Source organism: Tursiops truncatus, chromosome 1 (assembly GCF_011762595.2).
Source record: "Tursiops truncatus isolate mTurTru1 chromosome 1, mTurTru1.mat.Y, whole genome shotgun sequence".
Taxonomy (NCBI): Eukaryota; Metazoa; Chordata; class Mammalia; order Artiodactyla; family Delphinidae; genus Tursiops; species Tursiops truncatus.
Window position 1 is genome coordinate 3,656,820 of NC_047034.1, and position 18,541 is coordinate 3,675,360.

The 18,541-nt window shown below is 35.8% G+C and overlaps 1 protein-coding gene across 5 annotated transcripts in view; it reads right to left on the bottom strand.

Moving 5' to 3' along the window:
* Nucleotides 1-11,161: 11,161 nt before the first annotated feature.
* Nucleotides 11,162-18,541, bottom strand: part of PTPRC (protein tyrosine phosphatase receptor type C) — a 123,652-nt gene continuing 116,272 nt past the window's right edge. For all 5 annotated transcript variants that reach the window (XM_033848726.2, XM_033848691.2, XM_033848752.2 and 2 more), the window contains 5 exons: nucleotides 18,254-18,388; nucleotides 16,524-16,646; nucleotides 16,125-16,300; nucleotides 14,474-14,609; nucleotides 11,162-12,738 (listed from right to left, as the gene is read on the bottom strand). In XM_033848726.2, the coding sequence (XP_033704617.1) occupies nucleotides 12,463-12,738; nucleotides 14,474-14,609; nucleotides 16,125-16,300; nucleotides 16,524-16,646; nucleotides 18,254-18,388 (846 nt within the window). In that variant the 3' untranslated portion in view covers nucleotides 11,162-12,462. The remainder of the gene's footprint in view (nucleotides 12,739-14,473; nucleotides 14,610-16,124; nucleotides 16,301-16,523; nucleotides 16,647-18,253; nucleotides 18,389-18,541) is intronic.

Consider the following 18,541-nt stretch of genomic DNA (forward strand, 5'->3'; position numbering starts at 1 on the left):
TATTAGGAATAGGACAAAAAGGTAATTAATATGCTCGGATAACTTTTCCCATCATAAAGTATCAACATGAGGTGATTAAAAATGAAGATCCTGAGAATAAATTAATTAATAAAATTCTTGTTAATAAAATGATATTTTAGAGGGAATAATCAATGTAAGATAGAAAATGAAGACTCTCAGAGAAGAGACCAAAAAGACAATAAGATTTAAAAAAAAAAAAAGATAAGGGCTAAGGGCAGTTTCTTTTGTCAAATGAACAACAGATCTGCTTCTTTCAGATGATTAAGAAAAAAACCCAGAGTTAGATTACACCAACTGAGGAAAACAAAACTACTGATTTTAAACATTAGCTATTAGGTGTTAGAAAATTATTCTGAATTCTTCAATTCAGCAGGGCTCTGGATTGCTCACCTATGAAAGAACAACGCAGTGAAAACTGCATGAACTAGTTTTTTTGAACTTTTTATTTAAAAAATAATTTTAGTAATACAAAGATTGCAAAATAGTAGAATCCCCGTGTAACTTTCACTCACTTTCTCCTTATGTTAACGTCTTACATAGTATAATATAGTAAATTGATTGTAACCAGGAAACTAACACTGATATAAAACTGTTAACTTGGGCTTCCCTGGTGGCGCAGTGGTTGAGAGTCCGCCTGCCGATACAGAGGACACGGGCTCGTGCCCCGGGCCGGGAAGATCCCACGTGCCGCAGAGCGGCTGAGCCCGTGAGCCATGGCCGCTGAGCCTGCGCATCCGGAGCCTGTGCTCCACAACGGGAGAGGCCACAACAGTGAGAGGCCCGTGTACCGCAAAAACAAACAAACAAACAAACAAAAAAAGAACTGTTAACTAACCTAAAAAAAAGACAATGAGATTTTTTTTTAATAACAAAGTAAATAAAAGAAAATTAGAGAATTTGTAAATTCAACACAAAAAGAAGGTAATTGTCACCCCTGCCTTCCCCCTGCCCTCCACAAACAAACAAGAATAAGATGAGGGAGGATGGGGAAGAGAGAGACAGAGAGAAACTGAGAATTAAAGAGAGAATGAAAAGGAGGAAGGGAGGAAATCAACAAAGACATAATTTAGGGAAATGTCCCCAGACAGAAAACTATTAGTTTCCATATGAATGGGCCTCTCAAGTGACTAAAACAGTGACATTAAAAAGCAAACAAACAAAATAAAACCTCTGAAACCAGGTTATCAGGAACCAAGTGGCATCAGACTTCTCAGAAGCAACAGCCAATGCTGGGGAACAAAAGGGCGATGCCTTTAAAAATCTGAAGGAATCTAATGGATGTAGAAGTTCGAACGAGCATCCCTAAAAGAAACCAAATATATGGAAGAGAAATTCAAAGACACAGTAAATGAAAACCATCATGAAAAAGTAAAATCTAAATATACAAGTTGAAAGTGCAGAGAGCCCAGAAATAAGCCCACACATATATGGTCAATTAATATATGACAAAGGAACCAAGAATATGCAATGGGGAAAGAACCATCCCTTCAATAAATGGTGTTGGGAGAACCGGACAGCCACATGCAAAAGAGTGAAACTGCTGTTGTATGCCATACACAAAAATTAACTCAAAATGGATTAGAGACTTGAACAAAAGACCCGAAACCGTAAAACTCCAACAGAAAACTACAGGGGTAAGTTCCTTGATGTCTGATCTGTCTTAGCGATGATTTTTTTTTTAATTTGACACAAAAAGCAAAGGCAACAAAAGCAAAAATAAACAAGTGAGACTGCACCAAACTAAAAGTTTCTGCACAGCAAAGGAAACCATCAACAAAATGAAAAGGCAACCTACTTAAAAAGGGAAAATATTTGCAAATCATATATATGATAAGGTGGTAATATCCAAAATATATAAAAAACTCATGCAACTCAATAGCAAAATATCAGTCAGACTGAAGAATGGGCAGAGAACCTGAATAAACATTTTCCAAAGAAGACATACAGATGGCCGACAGGTACATGAAGAGATGCTCAACATCACTAACCATCAGGGAAATGCAAATCAAACCCACAATGAGATATGACCTCATACCTATTATAATGGCTATTATCAAAAAAACCCAGAAATACCAACTGTTGGCGAGGATGTGAGGAAGAGGGAACCCTCATGCATTGCTGGTAGTAAAGCAAACTGGTGTAGCCACTATGGGAAACAGTATACAGGTTCCTCATAAAATTAAAAATAGAGCTAAAATATGACCTAGCAATTCTACTTCTAGATATTTATACAAAGGAAATGAAAACTAACTCAAAAAGATATATGCACCCCCATGTTTATTGCAGCATTAATTACAACAGCCAAGATATGAAAACAACCTAAGTGTCCTCCAGTGGATGAATAGATAAAGAAAATGTGGTATATGGATACAAGGGGATATTATTCAGCCATAAAAAAGGAATTCTGCCACTGTGACAACATGGATTGTTCTATAGGATATTATGCTAAGTGAAATAAGCCAAATGGAGAAAGATAAATACCATATGATCTCATATGTGGAATCTGAAACAAACAAGCAACAACAACACAAAACAAAACCCTAAGTCATAGATACAGAGAACAGATTGGTAGTTTCTAGAGGTGGTTGAGGGTGAGAAGGATGAAGTGGGTGAAGGGGATCAAAAAGCACAAACTTCCAGCTATAAGGTAAATAAGTCCTGGGATGTAATGTACAGCATGGTGACTATAGTTAACAATACTATATTGTATTTGAAAGTTGCTTAGAGAGTAGAACTTAAAAGTTCTCATCACAAGAAAAAAGATTATATTGTACACCTGAGACTAGCATATTGCTATATGACACTTATTTCTTAATTAAAAAAAAAAAGAAAACGGTACACACTGTGTCCCAGGAAGACTTCATACAGAAAGATTAACACCATGATTAGGTGGGATGAGTTTTTGAATTGCAAAGTTCAAGATAGAATCGTGAAATCATCCAGGAAGAAAATACAATTGGATGCTAAAAAGAAAAAATAGGTTCCGGTTGGCTCCAACATTCCACAGCAACAATCAATGGCAGAATTCAGTGAAGCAGAGTCTATAAAATTATTTGGGATCAAAAATGTGACTCCTAAATTTTCTGCCTCCTGCTTGCTGTCTTTCTAGTATACAGCTAACTTTGGACAGTCTCAAGGATCAGGTCAGAGGGAAACAACATCATAAAGAATATCTGATAAGACCCGCTTGACAATGAAATCAAGCCAGTTAAAGATTAATCAAAGTAAGAAATTCAGGAGTAGGAAAGCCTTCAAAAGGACTCTAGACCCTTACTCAATTTAGATGCAGGTCTAATGCAGTTCTTGCAGGCTTGATATTGTGAAATTAGCAATACAAATAGGAAAAACACTGAGAGGTGGAGAGAGACAAAGTTGAAGGAAGTGTGGATATGAGAACTCATTATCTTGTAAAGCAGGAAGACAAAGAACAGTAAGTGGTGTTAAAACATTTTGAAGGTTTTATGATCCTTCTTTGCCTCAAGTTAACATGAAGTCATTTAAATTAATATATACAGCAAAAAAAAAAAAAGATAATTTAGGTATAGGTTAAAAATTTTTTCAACTCATTAAAATTCCATTTTTTCAGTAAATTTAACTGGATTAAACATAATCCTTTGTTTAAAAAATAAAAAATCTATATTTTGATTTGTATTTTCAAATCTTTATGTTTTTCTAAATTGTTCTACATTTTTTCTAATGTAAAGAAAATCCTTATTTATTTTGGCCTCCTTCCCTCCTTCGCTTTCTCCTTCCCTCTCTTGGTAACTTCTATATATATGGAGAAATGGTTAGCATAATATTCACCAAAATATGATGTTCACTTTGAAAGTACTTTTAGGGACTTTTAAAAATTTAACTGTTTTTCAACTAGGTAACAGATTCACAGTTTAAAATTCAAACAGTTATGCTAAGACATACAAGATCCTACCCCTGTTACCATTCCCCCACCAGCCCCAACAGGTAGGTACATAATATTCCATTGAAAGGGAGCACCTTAGGTTATTCCAGAAGCCTATAGATGGACACTTGGGTTGCTTCTAATAATTTCCAGTTTCATAGGAAAATGCAATAATTTGTACACGTGACACCTTGTAACTGTATAGCTATTTCTGGAAGGAAATCTGGAGATGTGGGGTTTCTAGGCAGAAATGGAAATGCATCTGTAAATTTGGTAGATGTTGCCACGTTGTCCACAGTAGGGCTGGTGAAATCGTGAGGGTCCTCAGTCCCCAGACCTCCTGTGTATCTCCCATTAAGAACAGTTATGTCAATGTTGTCTTGATGTGCATCTTTCTCATACTAGTGAGACTGTGCATCTCCTGTGTTTAGGCCTTTTGTAGTTCTTGTTCTGTGAACTCTCATTCTCCTTTGACCAATTTTCGATTGGATTTGGGGTGATGTTTATTTTTATTGGTGCTTTTCTGTATTGCTTGCTTTTATATAATAAGAATGTGTCAATTTTATAAAACAAAACTTACTGTAAAAAAGCATAAGACCACAGAGGAAGAGTTTGGCTTGGTAAAGTGTAGAAAAACCCTTTCTGAGATAGGATAGGAGCAGGAGAATGAGTAAGGTAAGGATAGAAATATATTTTTAAATACATAAGAAGAAATTTAGGTGAGTGGCTTTTATTTTTGTTTCTTTTTTAGTAAATGAATCAATGGCATTTGATGGAAGTAGCAGCTATGGAGATGTCCAAGTCGGGAAGAGCACCAGGGAGGCTGGTAAAGGAAAATAATCCACTCATCATATTGTGGTCCTGAATCAAGTTTGGAACCACACATATTTAATGATGCCAATAGGTAAGTTTTTGTTTCTTTTTTTTTTAATTGAAGCATAGTTGATTTACAATGTTCTGTTAGTTTCAGGTGCACAGCAAAGTGATTCAGTGAGATATATATATATATATATATATAGATAGATATAGATATAGATATAGATATAGATATATATTCCTTTTCAGATTCTTTTCCATTATAGGTTATTACAAAATATTGAGTATAGTTCCATGTGCTATACAGTAGGTCCTTGTTGGTTATCTATTTGATATATATTAATGTGTATATGTTAATCCCAAACTCCTAATTTATCACCCTTGCCCCTTGCCCCTTTGGTAACCGTGTTTGTTTTCTATGTCTATGGGTCTATTTCTGTTTTGTATGTAAGTTCATTTGTATCATTTTTTAGGTTCCACATTTAAGTGATATATGTATTTGTCTTTCTCTGTCTGGCTTACTTCACTTAGTATGATAATCTCTAGATCCATCCATGTTACTGCAAATGGCATTATTTCACTCTTTTTATGGCTGAGTAATATTCCATTGTATATATGTACCACATCTTCTTTATCCATTCCTATGTCAATGGACATTTAGGTTGTTGCTTCCATGTCTTGGCTATTGTAAATAGTGCTGCAATGAACATTGGGGTGTATGTATCTTTTCGGATTACGGTTTTCTCTGGACATGCCCAGAAGTGAGATTGCAGGATCATATGGTAACTCTATTTTTAACTTTTTAAGAAACATCCGTACTGCTCTCCATAGTGGCTGTACCAATTTGCATCACTAATCATTAGAGTAATGCAAATCAGAACTACAATGAGATACCACCTCACACAGGTCAGAATAGCCATGATCACAAAGTCTACAAATAATAAATACTGGAGAGGATGTGGAGAAAAAGGAACCCTCCTAGGCTGTGGGTGGTAAGTTTTTAAAAATAATATTAGTTCCAAGCAGAGAAGTTACAGGTGTGGAAGTGGGAACAGAGATAGGAGAAATCTGACCAATGCAGGCTTAATTGTCGGTAGGGCAGGAGGGCTGGTGACCAAGGTGGTGGCAGGAGCTGGGGATGCTACTGGCAAGTATGTGAAGTGAGTGCACAAAAAGGAGAAAAGGATCAAGACAGGAAGGAGGACTAGAGTTCTCCATGGGGTAACCAGAAATTCCAGACCATACCCAGTTATCTTTTCTTTTTGTTTCCTTTTGTAAAAATTCATATCAAAGCATGTCTTTCACTTGTAATAATTTCAGCTGCTACATAAAACACAAATCTCAGATAATATTCCCAGAAAGATATCTTATATGTAAATCTCCACATATGAATATGTAAATTTAGAATTACTTTAAATAATGAATTGCCTACAAAGTGCATCATCTTGCAATGATAAATAAAATTAATCTCTTCCTTTAACATTGTATACATGTAGGGTTGATTTTATTTCTCAAATTCACATGTTCTCTGAAAGACTTCAGGACATTGAATTAAAACATACTATAAAATCTGTAGGGAGAAACAGTGAATTTTAGTAATTTGACTAAACTTGTCATTGATTTGACTGATTTTGACTTTTTTTAACTTCCTGCATTTAAATTGTGAATAAATATTTTGCTACCTCTTGCAAGAACAAATAGAGTTTATTTACCACTGACTCTCGTCAAAGAGAAATTTGACTTCCATGATTTAATGCGACTTTAAACAAAGAGAAAACTGCCAAAGCCTGTTTTATTTACAAAAATAACTTGTTTTGTTTAAGAAGTCATTTTATAAAAGTAGAACTGACTGTGAGCTCAGATGAGAAACATTAGACTGTCTGAGGGGAAACCCACATACTTGCACACACACTGAAAAATCCAGACTAAAGTATACTGCATTTATATCACTGATATGTATTTTCTCTCACAATTCACATGACTCTAGCTATTGAAAAAAAGTGCTCCTTGGATGTTGAACTAACTGTGATCCCTTATGGTGTACTTGTGTCCTCCAAGATGGATGCAGAGTTCTTTAGGATTATTAGACATTGCAAGATAGTGTGGGAGAAAAGTCAAGATGAAGATTCTAGGTCCTAGGACAAAGATCTGATGGATTATTAAGACTTGTAACCTAATCAGAGTGTGTCCGCTGGAAAAGAATAGTGTAAGGGAGATAAAAACACATGTTTTTAAAAGATGATGTAAAAATAACCATTGCTAAAATGTTCCACAGAGCGTTACCTTAAATAGCTAGCTAACTGTTCTGTGCTATTATCTATGAAGACCCACCGCAATGTATGAGAAACGATGGGAGATTTATCCCCCAAGTCAATTCAGAGTAACTCAAAGCAGATACTAGATGGCCAATGAGCAAGTTTAGCTTTTATTTCTGTTAATTATAATGAAATTATGCAAACGTTTAGTTTTAAATCTTCTGCAAATTCTTTGTTTTCCATCCCCGTCTTTAGGTTAAGTTGTCAATGCAATGAAAGCAAATAATTATTAAATATAAATGGAAACCCCTTTATAAAGGGATTTACTACATGTCAATTTCTTATAAATGTAATAATTCAATTCTCCCCTTTGTATTCTATAACATAACATATGATAAAATTCATGCAATGTAATTCATGAGGGATAATTTAGTCTGAACTAAGGAAAAATCTCAATTATGGATTACCAGGAAAAATTCTCAGTGTGCAGTTATCTAACATCTTGAGGAAACCCCTTCATCGAGCCTGTGTTAACCAATGGTGGACAAGTTCTGTGGGTAACTCAACTCCATCCCATCTTTCATCCCAAATATTGACAACTTTCATCCCCAGCTCACAGAGTGTCCATGGTAAGATTGCACAATGCATAAAAATTCAAGAGCATATTTTTATTCTTTGACAGGTCATCAGCCTCTACTGGTGGGATTTGCCTGTTATACCTAAGAGTTACCATTGAGTCCAACAAGTTCTCCTTTCCTGGAAAATTAAATATAATATCCCAGAGGTCCCACTTTTACTAAGGTAAAAAGGTGCATATGAGTCAAGAAAGCCCTGCTTTTTCTAGAGAGAAATGCCTGTGTTCTTTTACATAGATAGTCCACTTCCAGGTCCCTGGCATCCTAAGTTTGGGGACAGCTACATCAGAAGAACTGAGCTCCCTTGGACTCACTCACTAGAGAGAGAGAAGGACTCATACGCTCCACAAATGTGGTTTGCATTTAATGGTGCCCTGTTAACGTGTTTCAAAATCTGATAGATGGGTGCTCTGACAAACATACTGAAACGTGATCTAAACAGTAAGAACATGTTCTGATTACCAAACTGAGAGACAATGGAACAATGACATTTGTGATTTATTGTTGGGTTTTATTTCCTGACACTCTGGTGATGAGGTGATCTTCGTTTATATACATTATGGGAAAAATCCTTCCCCAGGGATGTTTAAGAGTGTGTTTATTTTTGTAAAATAACTTCAATGTTTTGAGTTCAGCTAAGCTTACTACATCATACAGCATTGCTGAGAGCCTATATTACACGTGGTTTTGTTTTTGTTTTTAATCACGGGATAAAGAAAAGACAGAAAATAAGTTTAGACTATTTTTTCCACTAATTTTTCAAAACACATGAACAAAGTTGATACTCAGGAAGGCAGAAGAGCAGAAGGTTATAAACACAGCCTATGGTGCCAGGAAGAGCTGGTGCAAATCCTGAATCTGTCACTTACCAGATGTGTTGGAAGATGCCAGGCACCAAACTTTTCCAAGAATCACTTCCTCATCTATAAAATAGAGATATAAGAGTACAAAATTTGTCTTGAGAAACAAATGCAGATAAAATAAATAAAATGCCTGGCATGAATTATGCCTCAATAGTTGTTAGTTATTATAGTAATAGTATTTTTATTTATTAAGAAATGATACAGGGACTTCCCTAGTGGCTCAAGTGGTTAAGAATCTGCTGACACGGGTTTGAGCCCCGGTCCAGGAAGATCCCACATGCTGCGGAGCAACTAAGCCCGTGCGCCACAACTACTGAGCCTGCGCTCTAGAGCCCGCAAGCCACAACTCCCGAAGCCCACATGCCTAGAGCCCGTGCGCTACAACAAAAGAAGCCACCGCAGTTAGAAGCCCGCGCACCGCAACAAAGAGTAGCCCCCGCTCGCCGCAACTAGAGAAAGCCCCGGCGCAACAACGAAGACCCAAGGCAGCCAAACATAAATAAATACATTCATTAAAGAAAAAAAAAGAAAAGAAAGAAATGATACAGGTTGTATACCCTTTGATTGGGTTAGTATTGATCCGAGAAAATGTAAAGAGAAATGTAAAGAGGTTTACAAAAGAACGATTACAGAAAATGGACCTTTAGCAGAATAAATCTTTTCACCCGAAATAGGAAATGAAAAAGTCCCAATTTTGAACTTGTCTCTTTGAAGAAACTTCAGATCCTTCCAACTGTAAAATCTGTATAAGAGGACGAAAGCACAGCCTTTTCTATTCATTTGGACAGATATTCTTTTAAGTTGTGCATTTCGAAGGTCTTCATAACAAGAAACATGTTGCAATTAGCCAGGGCAATTACCACTCACTTACTTAAACTTAATATAGTGCTATGAGAACATTTTATAACAAATCTCCAGTGTAAATTAAAAATTAAGATCAGTCCTAGTTAGTTATAAGAACTAATAAACTTCATATTCAGTGTTTTAGCAGGAAAAGAGCAAAAATAGATATGGAAATATCACTGTATAAGTATTAGAGTTCTGAGTAAAAGCTAAAAGCTTACATTTTAAAAGTTATCATTGCAAAGACATTTTGCTAATCACTTCATACAGTTTTACCATTGCAGAGAGATATTAAAATGTATATTTTTTTCTGCAAATATTCATTTGTCATATGTAAAATATTAATGTCTTGGGAGCTGAATTTTGAGAATACTGAGTATTTATATCTTTTACTCCCAATAAATTCTGGTACCAGAAATAACATAAACAAACTCTAAAAGAAACATAACATAGTCTCTTTCTGTCTAATAAATATATAATGGAATCCAAGCTTTATCCCTAAAATGGACCAGGCTTTATTAAGTTGGAACTTTTTGCTTAATTTTTCTGACTAGGTCTTGGCATTACTAATGGCAGTGCCAAGCTTTATAAATTGAATTTTTTATATAACATGACAGATTCCCTAGGAATGCAAACTGTAGTCATAGACATGGGTCTATAATTCACATATTATTTTATTTTTTAAGATAAAAATCATAGACATATGATTCCACTTTCTAACGCAATGGACCCCAACTTCTGAGTGATACATATTCTCACAGAGTAATGGACCTTCTGACTGGCCTCCAGCACTTCCTTTATTACAACTTCTCATGTACAGAAGAAGAAAATGTTTCTAGCTTGCTCCTGTTAAACTGATAGAAATTACCATTGCTCTATTATCTAAGTATTTATTTTGTGTCTTCTCAAAAGGATAAACTCCAGTGGCAAAAAAACATTTAAAACACACAACATCCACATTTGAAGATGTCATTTGCAGCTGAAACCTCTAAATAAAAACTTTACTTGTAGATTATTTAAAATTTAGAACTTTTAAAGGTGGGGAGAGGGATAAATTAGGAGTTTGGGATTAACATATACACACTACTCTATATAAAATAGATAAACAAGGACCTACTGTATAGCACAGGGAACTATACTCAATATCTTGTAATAACCTATAAGGGAAAAGAATCTGAAAAAGATATATATATATATATATATATATATATATATATATATATTTGCTGTACACACCTGAAACTAACACAACATTGTAAATCCATTATATTTAAATAAAAATTTTTTTAAACTTTAGAACTTTTGCTGTTTGCATTTTGAAGCAGTTCACAGAAAAAATAGACATATATGATGCTAGTCTACTGAATTTGAGAACTCTAAATTTTAACTACATTGTCTAGTAAATGGCGATTGATCAAGTTTCCGTTGGAGAAACTGATGCACATTGTTTGAATGAGTAATGAGAGAAATGAAAGCAAGTTTTCTTTCTTTCTGGAGCTCGTAGCTCATGATTCCTAATCCCCCTTTTTTTCATTAGTAAGTAAAGAGATATAAGTAAACAATGTAAGTTAGAAACTATTGCTTCATTCTAAAATTCACTTCTTTTAATATGTTAATGGCAAGGTACTATATAATAATGTAAAGACTTATTGCTAATTTTGTGTGTATAATATAAGAATTAGAAGGATGAACACAAGACGAATGTGAGTTAAATGGAAAACAATTGATGATGTATTGTTGAGATATTTAAACTCAATCAGGAGAGTGAAGATATAGAGAACCAAGCCAACTTAGAGGCAGTGTGTGACTAATGTAATAAACTGATGCAAATTCAATAAAAGTTTTGTTTATTACCTTTTCTTGAATTTTTTCTTGATCCCAGCAATTATTAGACTATATATCTTTAAAAAATAAAACCTATAGAGTTATTCTACAAATGTTAATTGCATAAGTCTATATTTCAATACCTGCTTACATAATTCATATATGAACATGTGAACACTTATGTACAAGAAAAGATAATGATTGAACTTCATTGTTTTTGTTATCAATTCCTGATAAAAGCAGTATAAACATTTGAGAAATTCAAAGTAAATGCACTTCGGTGAAAGGCAAGGACAAATTTTACCATGAAAAATATTCATATGCAATATTATATATCTCATATCAATGTCTTATTCCATAAAAATAGCTATGTTAGGCTTTGTATGTAAATATTTAGAACAACTACATTTGCATGACTCCATTTTTGTCCTAAGGATTGAATGCAGATTGCGTTTGTTTAAAGATGTTTATTTAAGTTCAATTGTAACAAACATATAATTTTGGGTCAAAAGTATCAAGCAATGAATTTCACATATTATACAGAGAACAATCCATGTTGCAAAATCGTAAACACCATATGAAGATAACAAGATAGGTTTTCCTGAAATTTTAAATTAGATTAAATAAGCTTGAGATATTGTACTAAATGCTAGCATATAGAATATAAGATTTCCAAATGTTAATTTAGTTAACTTTCTTATAGTAACTATACACACCTACTATTTTATGTCTATTTCTAGAGGTAACATAGTAAATTATAAGATATATTTCAGTAGAACAAGGAGGCCATCTTGAGGTCATTCTAGAAATGTACATGTTATTCTTACACAGAGCTCACACACAATTTATGATTTAAAAAAATACAACCTTTGAGCAAAGTTAATATTTTCCGTATAAAATGTTGTTTCTTAAAAAAAAAATAAAAAACCAAAAAAGCAAAGTTTCTCAAGAGCATTTAGATTTACTTGAAATCATCCTCTCTCTCTCTCTCTCTCTCTTTCTCTGCCTCTTTGTTTCTGTCTGTCTGCCTCTCACACACACGCACACGCACACACACACACACAGACTACAAAGAAGTTGTTTTTTGCTGAATGATGGATAAAATTTAAAATAAGTATAAGACTGTACAAAATGCTTCAACTAAACTGTCTTAAATATTTTTCTACAGTTGTAAAATAGAAACTTCCCACAAATATTTGTCCATGCCCTTCATTAATCCATTGTATATCTATTTTGCCTTTCTAGTTCTAGAAAAATAGAAATAACATTTAATGTGAGGTTTTGGGTTGCCCCATGTTTGCCTTTTCCTATGCACTTTGAGTTAAAACTGGACTCGCTGGACCATTGGCAGAATGTTCTGGCCCCTCAGGGCCACTTGTGGGTTTAGAACTTTCATCCTCTTTATTTCCTTCAGGAGTCTTATCCAGGGCACCAGGTGGACTCACACAGTTAGCATCCTGCTTCGCTTTGTCCACTTCATTATCAAATTCAATTTTATCTTCTTGTTGGTTGTTTTTCTTCACCTGCCCATTCTGGGCAGGGTAGATGCTAGCAATGACGTCATACAGGAATTGATATTGCTCCTAATAAAGGGAAGAAGGAAGGAATTACATAAAAGAGGTTTATGTCATTATTTTTACATCAGATGAAAATTAGCGGGACTTAATCATTTACTTGGGGAAGACCTGGGTATCAGAAAACAATTCTCATGTGTTTTCATAAAAAAGAACATTTTAAATGGTTCACCCTCCTTACAGTTCTAAAGGACTGACGGCAGGGCAATCTTCAGAATTTGCCTTGTAGCCACACCAGACTGGTGTTCGGCCCCCTTGCAGGCCGTGTGGGGTGTCTCATTCCTAAGCTTTTGCAAAGGAAGCCATTTTTGGTGGCCACCCTCTTGGTTCATGCCTACATATCATTTAGCATCAGATCAGGGGTCACCTGCTTCAGGAAGCCAATGTGATCCCCTTGGGTTAAATTCAGTGCCCTCATTCATATTCTCTAATAATTTCTCTGTCATTTCACTTACTACATTGTTTAATAAATGTCTGCCTTTTCCTCACACTAAACAATGAGTCTCTTAATGGCAAAACACGTAGCAGGCACTCAATATACTTTTAACATCAATACATGTAAGCTCAAGGTCATACATAAGTAAAAGCTGCCTATATTTGAGTGACTAGTTAAGTTTACTTTGTTACTAATTCCCAGACCATCATCTGTGGTCACTACCACTTACAGAGGACACAGCTTAGATCGATTATGACAATGCTCACTCATTATCCTCTCTGTATCCACACCTCTTTGCAAGGTGACTTTGCAGGCCCTTTGGACAAAGGTTGGGTCTATGACCCCATGCCCTACACCTGAGCTGGCCTTGTGACTTGTTCAGATAATAAAATGCAGAGGAAGGCATGTTCCAGTCCCAAGCCTGGGATCCAAGGGGTCTCACTCTGCCCCTATGAACCCTGCTGCCTTTATGGGAATGTGTCAGGCTAGGCTTCTGGATGAGGAGAGACAGGGGATCCACTCATCCTTATCGCCACAGCTAAATGCCAGCCAACTCCCAGCCTAGTGGCAGTAAAGGTCCTTTTGGACAAAGTCAAGTCGCAGTGGACACATCAGCGACAACACACATATCCGTGAGCCTGGTCCAGGTTGGCTAAGCCTAATGTGATCAGCAGAAATCTTCAGCTGATCAAACATATTATTGAATTATAATAAACGTTATTTTTTTTTCAGTTTCTAAATTTTGGGGTGGTTTGCTACACAGCAACCCAAATGGATACAGGATTAAAGGTGGGGAAACTGAGGGAATCCATGAGCTTTTAAAAACATGTTCTTCAAGAACCACCACCACAAAGTGTTGGCAAACTCCAATTAGGTCTCTTATTTATACTAATAATAATTCAATGTGAATGATCATGTAAAATGGAATTTAAAAGAGAAGACTAGAAAAGTAAATAGAAAAGAAGTAATGGAAAGGAGAGGATCAGAAGAGGGGGAGGGGAGGGAAGGGAAGGAGAGAGAAGAAATCGTCACAATAAAAATGCAAAACATGTTAAAAGCAATGATGACAGGGCTTCCCTGGTGGCGCAGTGGTTGAGAGTCCGCCTGCCGATGCAGGCGACACGGGTTCGCGCCCCGGTCCGGGAAGATCCCGCATGCCGCGGAGCGGCTGGGCCCGTGAGCCATGGCCGCTGAGACTGTGCGTCCGGAGCCTGTGCTCCACAACGGGAGAGGCCACAACAGTGAGAGGCCCGCGTACAGCAAAAAAAAAAAAAAAAAAAAAAAAAAGCAATGATGAGGTATACTTACAAATGTGGGAACCATTCCCGGCCTAGCTTTGCGTAGAGATTTTACTGCTTGAAAAACATCTATCACTTCTTCTGTTTCTGCACTTTCCAAGAGATTTAACAAAGCACAAAATATTCCTGTTTGCTGAGATCCATCTCTAAAATAGAAAGAAATAGATTTTAAAAAAATTCTACATTATATGGAGAAAGTGACATTGGAATAAAAATTGAAAGAGAGAGACAAGAATACATGCTTCCACTTCATGTTTACTGTAATTATTTTATTCCAATATCTTAAGAGCAAAGCTTTTCTGCTAAGTACATGTTTTATGCAAACTTTTTCAATTTGGGAATATAATAGTCATTTAGTTTAAAAAAATATTTGTCATAAGCTTTAAAAATATACTTTCTTCTATTAGTACTTTACCAATTATAATGCACTTTAATTTACATCTGAAGTTGTTAAGACAAATATCATAATATCCGCCAGACAGAGGAGGATACTGAGATTTAGGGAAAATAAAGTCAGGGCTAGAAACTGATGAAACCAGAAATACTGGACCTGATATTTTGTAAATTACTAAACCATATGCTTTTTCTCCTCTCTTCTGCCTCTCCAGTGCTTTTTACAAATGTTAACACTTCTGCACCAATAGAAAAATGATACCTAGTGAAGTTATTTATTAAAAAGAGGGCAACCAGATTACTTACAAAACTGTGAGAGGTATGTTAGATTATAATAAAAATTCAAGTTAAAGAATATGTTAATAGCAGAACTTTATTTATTGTACATAACAAGGAACATATAGTAGGTATTCAGCCATTCCCTAAGAAACACATACAGTTTTAAAGCCTAAACTTCCCGTCTTATTTTTCTTTCCATGTAAGTTTTACCTTTGAAAACTCAAATAAATGCCAAAAAGTAATATCTGTCTAAGGTCCTGATTATAGCATATACAATTCTAATAATAATAATGAAGGTTCTCAAAAATTCTAAAAGCCCTTTGCTAGATTTACATTTCTCATTTTACTTTACTATTTTTCATTTCTAATTTACTTTACCATTTTTTATGCAAATATTTTATATCACACACCCTTCTTTCAATATCTCTTATTTAAGGTGGATATCTATCACAGATGAAAGTAAGGGTCTGCATAACAGAAGTTAATCAAATCAAGTATTATTATGGATATTATTAAAATCTTTGCCTTTGGGGTCCATTTAGAGAGTCAGGTGATGGGTTTCAAATCGAAGCTGCTAAACATTGAGATTTCAGTTTAATAAATAGCTTAAGATATGTTTATTGGAGGCAAAGCATTCAGTCTTCTGGATTTTACTGACGCCTAATAGCGTGGCTCAATGCACTTAGGCAGAAATAAAATGCAACATCCATCCATCCGTCTGTCCTTGCATCCTTCCATTCATTCAGGACATGTGACATTTCAGGTTCACAGCCTAACAACATTGCACTAAAATATAATTATTTCTGCTGTATTTCTATAATAGTTATGCTGTGGGAGCACATGGGAGAGAGTGCCCCACTCCCTAAGAGGCTTCCACTGCAGTCATGCATTTTTATCTGTTAGGAGAAATAGAATTTAACAGAAGGTGCAAACCAAGAGGTCAAGAAGGATGCTGATTTTTAGAGCACATCCCATCAAATCCCACCCACCTGCAGTGAATGAGGAGAGGCACGTTCCTGTGAAACTTATTCCCTTCAGTGGAATTCTTGGGAAGTTTCTGTTTGAGATTCTGAATCATTAAGATTAAGTCTTTGGGCTCCACGGGCAGCTCTTCCCCATTCCAGTTATGGAATTGGTACTGGAACACGGTTCGTGGATCTTTCCTCTAAAACCAGAAGGGAAGGGAACATAAACTCGAGTGAAGCTCAGCCCATCTGTTAAGTTGATAGTCATGTTTTCCTCACAGTTACTTTCATTTAAATCATTTAAAATTTTTATTCTGAGAACATTATAGAGAGAGTTGCTTTGTGTTCATAGAATGGTTTATATTAGTTTTTCAACCGGATCAATTACCCCAAAGATACATACTCCTGAAATTGTTTGTATACCTTGGAATGTCTCAGTTCAAATGCACGGATGGTATAGGCTGAAGATTTATTGGTGTCCTTCATATGAACTTCTATGTCTCCATATGTTTGCTTTCCTTCCTCCCAGTACTGAGAACAGGCTTCCTAGAGAAGAAAGAACATGATTCAACATCATCTGCCCAAGGGTTCTGTTTGTTTTTAAATGCACTCAGAGTACCTCTCTCTGTCTTTGCTCTATCCCTGTCCTCTTTCTCTTTTCTTCCCTCTGTTCTATTAAATTTGAAATTACAACTTGTGCTCTAAAATTGAATCTTAATCATAAAGATCTAAAATCTATTTGAAGTATGTTGGACATCCATTCAACAAATACATGGTGTTGCCTTGTGCAAATCAAGGGAACCTAGGGATAGCCGAGGTGGCCAGGACACCACAGGAACGGCTCTGCCGTCCCTGATGTAGATCTCAGATTTGTTTTTCCCTTCCTTCCATGCCCTCACCATCACCTTTTCAAAATGGATGGATTGACCTGACGTTGTTCATGACCCCTGAAATAACTTAAGTCTCTCTGTTCCTCCAGGGGTCCTTGGAGAAGGAGGTTACACCTCTAGGAGCTTTGTCTCTATCTTGTCTATATCAGTTGATTGAATATCCAAGGAAATGGTCAGATTGAAGAACAGGTAGATCACAAAGGTATTTCCTCCTTCCTCAAATGGTTTCCCACCAACTACAGCCCCACAGTTGCTGACCATGATAGGTATTCCTGCCCACGCTCCCGTTCCATTTCCTGATTTTCCCAATTTAGATGAAGGAAAAGATTGCTAGAATTCCACACTGAAAATCTGAACATAGATTTCTTTTTTAAAAAAGAAAAAACAGAAAGATTAAAAAAAAACAATTTTCTATGTACAAGGGTACATAGGGAAAAGAGAGAGAGAAAAAGAAGGCATATAGTATAATGCGTACTTATGAAAATATTTATTAAATAAGCTTTAACATATGTCAGATAATGTGTTAGGTGCTAAAACTAAGATGTACTGCCAGGTAAATTTTGATAACTTGAGGTATTCGGAAAGGCTCAAATACATGTAACAGACATTAGGCAGAAGATCAAATTAGATCTCAGGTTCACCTCCAACTATAGAATTGTATGACAATAAATATTACATGGATATAAAGAAGACAGGATTTAGAAACATTTTCCAGAGTTTTATCGTTCTAGAAAAATGGGATCAAAATGGGAAGAGAAGGCACATTTAGGTACATGGAATGTCAGAAAATCAAGTCAATGATGAGAACACAAATGATGTGTTAAGATTCAGTCGGTAAATCTACTTGCCCAAGGTGGAAAGTATGGAAAACATAAACATATGAGGAAAATGGAAAGATACATAGGGCTCGATTATTGAGGGTCATAAATATCAGACTGAGGAGTTTGGTTTCTATCCTGATAAAAAAAAAGGAAAAGGTGACCGTTTGTTGTTTTTAGCAGAGGGTGGCACTGGGATTGCTGTGCCTTATATCATCTGTGAGCAGTAGGCAGGGCTGGTGAGGGGCAAACAGGAGAGAGGGTCAGAACCCGAATGCAAAACTTTGGAGGCCAGCGCTCGGATGGAAAACGGGGAGAATGAACAAATGGAATTGTGTGACAGAGGGATCAAAAGGACTCAGGTATAGCAATCAAGTAAGTAATCCAAGAATGAAGAATCAGATTTTAGGACAGAAAGACTTAAAAGCTTCTTAAAAGTACAAACCTGGTCTCCATTCTTTAGCTCTGTCAGCATAACAATCACCTTGACTTTTCTTTGGAATATCATTTGCCAAAAGTCACCAATGGTCTCTTTCAGTGGTCCCTGAGCTGCAATCATCACTTCAGGTTTCCAATAACTCTTTAAAAAAATTAAAGGTGAGACTTAGTTACTAGTGCTGGAGAGCGAACAGTGCATGTTTAAAATAACCATTTGAAAGTACAGTCACTTAATTTGATATCAATGCTGTTACCTAATATTAAGATGCTTAGGTCCAATCCTGTGATAAACCAT